This window comes from Canis lupus, chromosome 6 (genome assembly GCF_003254725.2).
Source record: "Canis lupus dingo isolate Sandy chromosome 6, ASM325472v2, whole genome shotgun sequence".
Classification (NCBI taxonomy): Eukaryota; Metazoa; Chordata; class Mammalia; order Carnivora; family Canidae; genus Canis; species Canis lupus.
This window is the reverse complement of record NC_064248.1, coordinates 37,059,369-37,071,363: the sequence shown is the minus strand read 5'-3', so window position 1 is coordinate 37,071,363 and position 11,995 is coordinate 37,059,369. Positions and strand designations below refer to the sequence as shown.

The window sequence follows — 11,995 nt, the reverse complement described above, 5'->3', positions numbered from 1 at the left end:
AATCAGCCAGGCGCCCCACCTTACTAAATTTTCCAATGCAAATTATTTTTAAGTGTTTTAAAATTTTGTGACTATTAAGTGCCAAGGTGATAACCGACTATTAAAAAAAAAAAAAAAAAAAACAAGTTGGGACGCCTGGGTGGCTCAACAGTTAAGCATCTGCCTTTGGCTCGGAGTGTGATCCTGGAGTCCTGGGATCGAGTCCCGCATCAGGCTCCCTGCATGGAGCCTAATTCTCCCTCTGCTTCTGCTTCTCTCTCTGTGTGTCTCTTATGAATAAATAAATAAAATCTTTAAAAAATAATAAAAGAAAATAAAAAATTTAAGAAACCCAGGCAATTCTGTATTTTTGCCAGTTTCTGAAGACGAGGGAAAGGCCTTGGGATCAGAAAGACAAGTGTCACCAAATGTGACCGTGGGCAAGTAACCTAGCATGCCCTAGTGTGAGTCAGACATAAGCTGGAATTCAGGCCCTCCCAGTTTCACATGCTGCATCTCCATCGCTCTGACCATCAGTCTCATCGGTAAAATATGAATAATAACAACATTGATGGAATGCTCCCTGCGAGCTGTGTGCCATTTCAAGCATATTGCAGGTTTTAAATGCTCAGGGGCTATTCTGATCTGCATTTTATGGCTGAGGATTCTGAAGCACAAGATATGTCATTTGCTTAGTGCTGCCCAGTCAGTAAGTGCTGGAGCCCAGGACGAAGCCCAAGCAATCTGACTCGAGTCTCTACTCTTTTCCATGCAAGACGGCTCCCTACCTGTGGGGCTATGTGAGCATAACACGAAATAATACACGTAAAGCACCTGACGTGTGGCCTGACATGTTGCTTGTTAGAATTATCACATCATGTCAAGGTGTAACTGTGGGGGACACCTGGGGGGCTCAGGGTTGAGCGTCTGCCTTCAGCTGAGTTCGTGATCCCTGGGTCCTGGGATCGAGTCCTACATTGGGCTCCCCACACCCCCAATGTGGGTCTCCCAATGGGAGAAGCAACCTGCTTCTCCCTCTGCATGTCTCTGCCTCTCTGTGTGTGTCTCTCATGAATAAATAAATTAAATATTATTTTTAAAAGGCGTAACTGTGGGAATGTGTATAGGTCTATAGCCCAGCTCCTGGCAAAAGGAGTACTCTAGAAGTTGGTTCTCTTCCCCATTAAAATTATGAGAAAACAGAGAACATGCTCCACGGTGCAAGCAGATACAGAAAATGTTCATTTATGCATGTTATTTTTTTTTTTTATCCTTTGGAAAGAGGTCACTACAGGGAATACCTCAGCAACTGTGGAATACAGGGGCACCTGGATGGCTCAGTGGTTGAGTCTGCCTTTGGCTCTGGTCATGATCTCAGGGTCCTGGGATTGAGTCCCACATCCGCTCCCCACAGGGGAGCTTCTCCCTCTACCTGTGTCTCTGCCTCTCTCTCTGTCTCTCATGAATAAATAAATAAAATCTTAAAAAAAAAAAAAGAACCTCTGGAATACACCTTTGCTACAGGCAAATTCATGTCTCTATTCTCATTTTCTTGTTTTTTATTATGCTTCTTTTTTATTGTCTTTATGGTCTTCTAAAGAAAAATTAAGGTTTCCCTGGACAGGGAAAAGCTTGAGCCTCATGTCACAGACAGGAGAATTGGCATGAAACATTGCCAGTGCCTGTGAGTTTTTGAAGGCTTAGACTTCCCCTCAGTTCTCTGGGGTGGCCTAAAATCCCAAACCCCGGGCCCTGGAAGTGTCCTCTGATGGCTGGGTCTTCCTGGGTCCCTACCCTGGGTTGGGCATCTGGTTCTCCCCATGCACACACCTGCCTACCTACAAACATGCTCCCATAATCTGTCATCCACACGTTATTCACACAATCACTTCTTCACACCCACACGTACCTGCCCACCCCAGACGTACCTTTCCACCCTAGGACCCCGTACAAACAACACACGGTGCACAGACACCAAATGCACTTACTCTTCCATCCATTCCAATGGCACACAGATAATGAGTCCTCTGTGCTGGGCACTGTGCTACATACTCAAGAGATCATTTAGTCACAAATACTCACATACACATTGGTTTCCACACACACACAAATTTTTCATGCAGCTATTTGCATGTCCTTTATACATATAACCACAGATAACTCCCACATATTCAGATACATACACATACCTCTAAGGACACTCTCGCCATTCATGCCCCCTCTATCATCTGGCTATGTTTAGAATGGTCTTTGATTTTGTTTTCTCGGTGGCATTTTGCTGTCCTGATGGCAGACAATGTAAAGGTGGTAGGTAGGGTACAAGGCTTGTGAAATGAGCACAGTTTTGAACATACTGGCAGGTTCTGGTGTGTGATGTTTATCTTCAAAACAGACCTCATCTACCTTCCATTTTCCAGGGATAAGCTCCGTATTTCTCCCAGTCATTGGGGGGAGGGGGAAGTAGCTGAGCTGGGGCAGGGCAGCAGTGGCCTTAGTTAGGTCAGGCTACTCCATTGCTAACTGTGAACTGCAGACTCCCTAATCAGGAGGACAGCAAGGGAGAGGGAGGCAATGAGCCACACCACCCTACTCATCCCGCCCTGAGATCAGCCTCTCCTGACTTAGGAAAGCCCAGAGCAGGTGGCCCTGCCACCAAATTAGGCCTCCTCTCTGTGCTGACCCCATGATGTTGTTCCCTCCCATACACACCCTTCTATCTCCAACCTCCCACTGACCCCTCCCCCAGCACCCAGCTTCTTCCTTTTCAAACACGCTGTAAAATGGGGGTGTGAAGTCCTCAAGAGGACACCACAGGTAAAATTTCAAAGTAAAGGAGCTCTGTTCTGAAGGGCACAGGCTTGGGGAGTCAATAACAGGCTAAAGTTTCTTTAGAAGCACGTACAAGGAAGAAGCCTAGAGTCAGGCTGTGGGGAGCACCACTTTGAGCAGAAGCCTTACATTCAGGGCAGACCCTCCAGTTCCCTCCCCCAGAGCCTTCAGGTACCAAGTGGGCAGCAGGATGGTTGAAGGCACGGACACAGTGGCACGTCTACCTTGCTGAAAGATCTGGGGACAGAAGCTTCCACAGTTCCTATGAACGGGCTACTGCCATAGATGCCAGGGAGAAGGAGTCAGGGGCTGAGGAGAGAGTGTCTTCGTTTCCAATCCTATAACAGGAAGCTTGGCTTTCAGAGTCATCTTTGACAATGGGGGTGCTGGAAGCAGGAGGGATCTAGAGAAGGCACTGGGGGTGTCTAAAGCCACAGTGGGCAATTCATGGACTGTCAACGTATCCCTAAGAAACTTAAAAATTAGAACTCGGGGTTGAGAAGAGACAGGAGGAATGAACAGGTGGAGTGCAGAGGATTCGTAGGGCAGTGGTAATACTCCGTATCTTCCAAAAAGATGGACACATCACGATACATTTGTCCCAACATGCGGAATATACAGCACTGGGAGTAAACCCTAATCTAAACTACGGATTCGGGGTGACTATGGTGCATCCTTGTCGCTTCATCAGTTGGAACAAACATCCCATGGCAGTGAGGGTGTTGCTGGTGGGGGCAGCTGTGCATCATAGGGGTGGGGGGTTGTGCAGGGAACCTCTACCTCCCTTTCTGTTTTGCTCTGGACCTGAAACTGCTTGAAAAACAATTAAGTCATAATAAAAATCGGTCTACCACTAGATACAAGGAAGAGAAAGAGATTAAGCTGATCCGAGACCATCAGAAAGCACGTGGTGTCACAGAGAGATTGAACTTTATTGAGATTTCCTCCCTGATGAAATCAGAATGGAAAGAACACCGGAAAGTTTCCACTTTGGAGAGAAACAGCAACAGTTTAGGCACGAATACTTACAAATAACTCTTCTTGGGGGAAATCTCTGGATCCTAAATTTACCTCCAGGTCCCAACCCCCTCCCCCTCCCCCTCCCCCAAAGAGTCAGAATTCTGCTTGAAATCCACATCCACAGAGCAGGGGCCTGAACAGCACTGAACACCCAGGCCGACCAACTGACAAGCCTGCAGGCAATTCAGAGCAAAGACAGGTGAACCAGAGAGCAGAGGAACAGGAGCAAGGAAAGGCAAACGGATGGAACAAAGAAAGGGAGGAAAGACCACACTGATAATGCCGCCCCCCTGAAAGTAGAGACACCGTATGTATGCACTGGCCCTCTTGCCCCGGCTTCCCCCAGAGCAATGGTGGCACGGGCCACTATGACAATGCCCACACAGTTCTGCACCTTTTATGTCCCAAGCTGAACTGAGAAAACCAGATACGCCAAGAGCAGCTCAAGGGCACTGGGAGCATCCAGGAGCAAGGTGGGAGGGCAAGCTCTTGAGAGGGTGCATGATGAGGTGAGGCAAGGGTTGGTTTTTAGTGAGAAGAAAAGCAGCTTATCAGGCCCTGGTCACCAGGCCCCTCAGGTGCCCCAGTATGCCCATTTCTCTGGTTGGTTCTGCAGCATGCACCAGAGTGCTAATTCTGGGAAGCAGGGATTCCGAATTCTCCAGGTGGACCTAATCTGATCGCCAGCTTGCTTCCTCTGTCTCGTCCTCAGAGAGCCTCCCATCTTCCTTCATCTTTGCTCTCTTTCTGGTCCAAAGCAACTTCCTGGAGCTGGTGGGCCTTGACCCAGGTCTCCTGGATCTACACATACTGTTCATCCACCTACTTTTCATCAAAAGGCTCCTTCCCTCCATCCCCTGCTGCCCTCCAAGGTGGTACACCAGCCAGACAGGACTCACAGTGCATTCTTTCTCCGTGCCCTCTGGCCTCTGCTATCTCCCTAATCTCTCCTGGACACCGCAGTACACACGTATTCACACTTGTTGGTATCTGAAGGCCCTGGCTTCCCTGTGCTACACTTGGTATCAGTATCAAGGTCAGGTAGAAAACCAAATGTGAAGCTTTGGTTGCCACCCACGCGGAGTGGCCGATGCTGGCTCTGACTCATGGGAAATCACTCTGAGTTTTGAGTGTTGGCACATCAGGGAATGGAGAAGAAGGGGAAGGAAAGGCCATGGCATGAAAGCCAGGAGAAAACGACTCCCCTGCACAGTGTCTCTGCAGAGAAGTTGTGGAAACCGCCCCTCCTCATTTGGGGGAGATGGGATGCCCAGAGAAGACCCTAATGAAAAGAAGCAAGGTTTCCATTGTCCCCTCTGAAACCCAACGCCTTTGGGGTCTGAGTTTTCCAAGACATGCAATAGACAAAGACACACTGCAAACCAATTAACCCTCTGAGCCCTTCCAGTACTTTCACTGAAGTCACTTCCAAGAAGTAAATTACCTGAATACATGGAACACTCAACCTCCTCTTGGGGCTGAGAAAGGGATCGAGCTTCCCAGCTGTCTTGGAAGACTACATCGAAGAGATGGCAGGGGGGAGGCAGATCCTTCTCCTCGCCGGAGTTGGGGGGGGTAGGGGGCTTGGAAGTGAGGGGTGGGGGGTTAGTGGGGGCGGGGGGGCGATGACACACTCCTGGTCAATCTTAGTGTTCTGGTATCTTAAGCCATTCCCCCACCCCTTGAGGAAACAGGAAAGAGGGCCTGGGGGTAGGCTCGAACCAAGGTGGCTTCAGACCCAGGGACTATCTCCTGCTGAAGCCAATCCAAGCCGGAGAGCCGGCGAGGGCTGGAGGACCAGTGGAAGACTGTGCGGGAAGAAGCTTCGAAAAACCTGAGCAGCCCTCCAGTAATCAAGTTTTCTCTATTTTCCCAGCTTACAGGGGAACTGCAGCTGCTTTTAGCTTGAAGCTCATCACCTCAGTATACACTAGAATGTAGTTGCTCTCTGTCCCTTTGCCATAGGACCCGGGAAAAGCAGGTGGGCCCCTCACCGAAGCAACAAGACAAGGGGAGGGGGCACACTATAATTCACAGTTTCCTTTTGCCTCCCAACTCACACCACTGGCCTCAATTAACTCCCAAAACTCCGAGGCGTAATGATTCTCGCCAGTGTGGCTCAAAGGGTTAATAAACCAGGACTTCTCAGACAGTTAGGACACAAGCTCATCCACCAACAGGAACCCAAGAACAGCTACACAACCTAGTGTTTCTTATAGCGATTCTTTGGGGTTTCGCCACACCCTGTTTTGTCACAGTTGAGAGCACCTGGATTCTTCCCTAGCCCGAGGCTTCCCAGGAGGCCAGGGAGCTCCTGAGTGATGGCCCGCTCAATCTTCTCCAGAAAGCAGCCCCCCATGTAGGAGCACTGCTGAGACAGCAACTTGAAACTGGAGATGGGGTTGATACCAAAGAAGTCCTTATAGGCCTCACGGTTGGGAAGGTCAAACTTGCTGACGTTGGTCTTTGCCAGGATGGTCTTGAAGATGTAGAACTTGTCAGGGTCTTCCACGATGTCCTTAAAGACCAGTTCTCCATCGCTGAAGAAGGTCATTTTGTCCTTGTAAGTCTGCAGATAGCGGTCGACCAGGAGGGCATGAATGCGGACCCGGATGGCATGCTGGCGGATGAATGCAATCTTGTTCTCCAGCCTGTTCTCAATCACTTGGTTCAGGTCTTCCAGGAGGGAGATCTCTTCCTTGAGAAACAGGTCCCGGTGGGTATCGGGCTTGTAGTCTTGCGGCCAGAAGGAGCTGACATAAACCCGTGGGGGCTCTGTGACGTTGATGAGTGGAGCCAAGCTCCAGAAGAGGGCCCCATACACCCGCATGAGCATCTGCGTGGCCAGGTTGTCAGCCTTGTTCAGAATGATCCTTATCTGAGATTCACGTCCCTTCAGCTGCCGGAAGAGCATCTCTAGCTCCAGACCCACATCCAGCTTGGTTGGGTCAAACACAACAAAGATGAGGTCAGCTCTGTCGATGAACCACTGGCACACATCATTGAAGGGGTAACCTTGGCGGGGGGAGCAAGAAGTCAAGCTGAGCAGGCTCACCCTAAGCCCCTCCTGCCCCCTCCAGAACCAAATCATTGCCTGAGTGAAGGAAGTAAAGGCAGCAGGCATTTTCTGGGTTTCTAAAGACTACAAGAATTAATTATCTATTTCCTGCACCTTGTCAACCCCCAACCAAGAGCAGCCTGACCGTTGTTTTAATCTGTGGAATCCGAGGCCCCAGGAAAGCAAAATCCTTTTTTGAAATGGGTATCTTCCTACTGTCTAAAAAGATACGGGACAGTGGCAAAGACATCAAAGGGAAGAGGCCAGAGAACTAGAAGGATATGAAAGAGAGGATGTGTTATTGAAGGGGAAGCAATGTGGAGCTGGCCTAAGACCAGGACTGAAATTTGGGTTTTACCACTGGCCAGCCAGCTCTGCTTTGGAGTTTTACCATCTGAGCCACAAAATGACAAGAAAAACAGTAATACCTAAGCTGCTAAAAAAAAAAAAAAAAAAAACCTAAGCTGCTGTAAAGATTATTATGTTGCTATAAATAAAGTACCTGACACTGCCTCTCACACAGTAAGTGCTTGACATATTTTAATTCCTTCAACTTATTTCCGAAATGAGGAGACTAGGAATACCTGTCTTGAGATTTTTCTACAACAATCAACCAATAATGCATAAAATTGTCCAATGCATAATAGAATAAAGGTTAATTTACTATTATAATTATTACTGATAATCTATTACTAGTCATAAAACAGTCATAAAATTAAAATGATGGGGGATGCCTGGGTGGCTCAGTGGTTGAGTATCTGCCTTTGGCTCAGGGAGGGATCCAGGGTCATGGGATCAAGTCCCGCATTGGGGTCCCCGTAGGGAGCCTGCCTCTCCCTCTGCCTATGTCTCTGCATCTTCTCTGTCTCTCATGAATAAATAAATAAAATCTTTTAAAAAAATTAAAATGATGGGATGCGTGGGTGGCTCAGTGGTTGAGTGCCTGCCTTTGGCTCAGGTGGTGATCCCAGGGTCCTGGGATCAAGTCCCACATGGGACTCCCTGCGGGGAGCCTGCTTCTCCCTCTGCCTATGTCTCTGCCTCTCTCTGTGTCTCATATGAATAAAGAAATAAGATCTTTTTAAAAATGAGACTTAGAACCATAAATTGAGATCTACCATCTGGTCATACAGTCCTACAAATCCCCTGTTATGACTCATCTCTGCAGACAGCCCTGTGTCATAGCAATACTCAGGGACCGCTGTCATAACCTAGTGTCTGCTGGGCTCAGAGAGGCACTCCAATGAGTCTAAGACAGCCTTATGTTGAAGCCGGCCTGGTAAAGCAGACACTGGACCAGAAAGAGTTTAAGGTCAGGTTCAAACCAGAACCCAAGTTAACCACAGGTCAATTACACCTGAACTGGGATCCAAGGAGTCCAGATTCTTGATCCCTCAGGAAAGCCTGAGCCTCCCAAACATGGCTCAGCCCCAGGGGGGACCTGAAGGAGCTACTTACAGAGAAGACCAGGCCTCCTCTTGGGAAAATATCGATCCCAAACTAGATCAGTCCTTGGGGAGGTGAAAGGACACAGTACTACACACCTAAGTAGCACCATAGGGACAAGCAGAAGGGACTGGAAGCAAAGACCACACCCCCTAGATCTTGGACAAGGCTGGCCACATTTCCTCTCCCCTATCTGCCTCCTACCCATGTTGAACAGTTTCCTAAAACAACACTCATGCTGTTCAGGCACAAGTGTTTAATTACCTCTTTCTTGTTGTTTGCGGTTCTCAATGATGCCCGGTGTATCCACAAAAGTGACTCGCTCCAGAAGTTTGTGAGGAACCTCAATGCCAATCAGCTTCTCTAGGAAATTCTGGCCAAATTTCTCAAGGGGTGAGAAGGACCGGGCGCTGTCGGCAGCCATGACAATACCCTCGATGGTTTTCAGCTTGGGCCCGTGCATGAGGACGGTGAACTCCGAGGTGGTGGGCTCAGCGCCTGTACACATGGGCAGGAGATCAGTAGAACACAGTCACCTCTGGGACAGTGACTGTACTACAAAGTAAGTGGATAAGCAAGGGGTTTCCGGGAAGGTTTGCCATGAGAATTGGAGACCTGTTTGCTAAGCTAGTGTCTTCCTTCTTTTTTTAACTGTAGGAAAATATATTTAACAGAATTGACTATTGTAACCATTTTTAGGTGTACAGTTCAGTGGCATTAAGTACATTTACACTGTTGTGTAGCCTTTACCACCATCTATCTCCCAAACTGAAACTCTGCCAAGTCATTCCCCCTTCCCAGCCCCTGGTAATCTCTACTCTACTCCATCTCTATGAATGGGACGACTCTAGGCACCTCATAAGTAGAATCGTAGGATATCTGTCCTTTCGAGTCTCGCTTATTGCACTTAATACAGTGTCTTCAAGATTCATGCATGTTGTAGCGTGTTTCAGAAATGCATTTCTTCTTAAGACTGAAAAATATCCCATAGTCTATGTACAGATAAGACCCTTTTGTTTATCCATTCATCCACCCATGGATGTTTGGGTGGTTTCCACCTCTTGGCCGTTGTGAAAATGCTCCTGTCAACTAATTACAGCTGCTGGTTTCTTGTATATAATTTTCATTGTTCTGTTGAAGACACATAAATGTTTTATCGTGCTTTCACACAGGACATCGACATACCAACGCACACACACGAAAATCCCACCGTTACCTGTATAGAGCTGGTAACGAGTGTTTTCCAGCCCGAGGAGGTAGTTTATCATGGTGGATTTGCCAACGCTCCAGGGTCCCAGGAACAGCACCATGGGCTTGGAAGTAATTTCCCCATCTGCAGGCAGCAGGAATTAGACATGGAAGTGACCAACAAAGTTAGTTACGGGAGTGACACAGTGTTCCATGCTGCATCCCATAGTCCATCTGAGTTATGGAATCCTACACAAGATCAGACAGGGTATGGCGATCCATTGCATGTCTCTTGCTATGTAAGTGTGATCACCCAGTTAAAAGACACCAGAAGATATGGTTTTGAACTTACACAGATCCTTGGCACACAGGCACCAGAAGGAGAAACTAAGTGATATCAACAAACGCTGACTCAGAACTCACTGTGGGTGAAGCCCCCTGGTTTACATCTGGAGGATGGTGCATAAGAAGGGGAGGAGGGGGCACCTGGGTGGCTCGGTTGGTTGAGCATCTGCCTTTGGCTCAGGTCAGGATCCTGGGGTTCTGAGATCAAGCCCCACTTTGGGCTCCCTGCTCACAAGAAGCCTGCTTCTCCCTCTCCCTCTGCCATTCCCCCCCCGGCTCATGCTCTCTGGCTCTATCTCTCTGTCAAATAAATAAATAAATAAAATCTTTTTTAAAATAAACAAATACATAAATAAAAGAAGGGGAGAAGGGAGCTACCCTATGGGGAGAGGTTAAAACTCTGCTATCTGGGGACACCTGGCTGGCTTAGTCAGTGGAACGGGTAACTCTTGATCTTGGGGTTGTGAGTTTGAGCCCCATGGATGTAGAGATTACTCAAAAATAAAATCTTAAAAAAAAAAAACAAAAAAAACTCTGCTATTAGGATTGGTAACAGGAAAAAAAAAAAAAAGACATGAAAGAGGCTGACACAATCTTAGACAGCCTGGAAGGGGGCCCCCTGACATCCTATCTCAGGCTCAGCCTGACCCTGGGCTCCCAGCCAGTCTTAAATTAGCCTCCAGAGACCATGACATGTTTGCCAGGTCCCAGGACCAACCACTGACTCGGCAGTTCTTGGGTTCCTGGGCCCTGTGTCCAATGTCGGGAAGAACACCCTGCTGGCCCACACCAGTTAGGGTCCCTGCAAAGGGAAAGCAGAATCCGCCAGGACTTTCAAAACTTGGGGGGTGGCGAGTGGCTCAGCAGTTTAGCACCGTCTTCAGCCCTGGGTGTGAACCTGGAGACCGGGGATCGAGTCCCACATTGGGCTCCCTGCATGGAGTCTGTTTCTCCCTCTGCCTGTGCCTGTGTCTCTTTCTCTCTGTGCCTTTCATGAATAAATAAAATATTAAAAAAAAAAAAAGCTTGGGGGGCAGGAGGGGGATGCAGCCACTGGCTGCAGACTCTCAGGCACGTGCTCTTGCAGCTTTTCTGAGTCACGGCACAGAGGCCAGCCCGGCGTCATGTATACACCTCAAGTTCTCCAACCTGTGTCTCCCTGAGCCTGGCACATAGGCCCTGGACAGTGGACACTCTTTTTTTCTTTTCTATTTTGATGTATTTAATTTCTTGGTTCAAAAATCAGAAGTATGGGCAGCCCAGGTGGCTCAGCAGTTTAGCGTCTGCCTTCAGCTCAGGGTGTGATCCTGGACACCTGGGATCGAGTCCCACATCGGGCCCCCTGCAGGGAGCCTGTTTCTCCCTCTGCCTGTTGTCTCTGCCTCTGTCTGTGTCTCTCATGAATAAATGGATAAAATCTTTAAAAAAAATAATCAGAAGTATAAAAAGGTATAGAGTGAAAGTCTTGCATCCCTGTCCCCAGTCTGCCTAGGCCATATCATCCACTACTATATTCTTTCGGGCATTTTAATACATGTAGTATAAGCAATATTAGCAGATATCACATTCCCCATCTTTTTTATGCAAAGAGGAGTACAGTATTCCTCTTGTTCTGCACCTTGCTTCTCGATGTGCTGGTTTTCTTTCTCTAAAGCGAGAACTTAGTCCCAGAAGACCGAGACAACGTCTCATAAGCGGCAGGCACATATGTAATTGCCTGAAGTTGATACCACAGCCCTGCCCCATTCCTCCCTGCCTGCAAATACGCACAATGAATCACTCGAATCTCTGGGTGTCAACCTTTGGCTCGAGGACTGAGGGGATAGGCAGACTGAGGGGGTGGCAGGAGTCCCCAGTTATAGCCACAGAGCTCCTACAAAGAGTGTCTTTTACCAGGCCCCGGAGACACAAGGGAACTGGACCTTCCAGCTCCCGGCTGAGACAAACCAGAAATGGGCTCTCTGGGGGTTGCTGTTTCGGCTGTCTGCAGCAGGGGGCGTCACTGGCATAGGCAGGAAGCCACAGGTGAGGCATGGAAGCTGCCTGAAGGCACATCTGCCAGCTGGTGGAATCCCTGGTACCCGGATAGGCCAGGGGAGAGAAGCCAAGCCCAGAAAGTGGGATCAGGAA

The 11,995-nt window shown here is 48.5% G+C and overlaps 1 protein-coding gene across 3 annotated transcripts in view; it reads right to left on the bottom strand.

Annotated features, from left to right (window-relative positions):
- Positions 1–3,716: 3,716 nt before the first annotated feature.
- SRL (sarcalumenin) overlaps positions 3,717–11,995 on the bottom strand; it is a 49,756-nt gene continuing 41,477 nt past the window's right edge. For all 3 annotated transcript variants that reach the window (XM_025416700.3, XM_025416698.3, XM_025416699.3), the window contains 3 exons: positions 9,549–9,665; positions 8,597–8,830; positions 3,717–6,843 (listed from right to left, as the gene is read on the bottom strand). In XM_025416700.3, the coding sequence (XP_025272485.1) occupies positions 6,032–6,843; positions 8,597–8,830; positions 9,549–9,665 (1,163 nt within the window). In that variant the 3' untranslated portion in view covers positions 3,717–6,031. The remainder of the gene's footprint in view (positions 6,844–8,596; positions 8,831–9,548; positions 9,666–11,995) is intronic.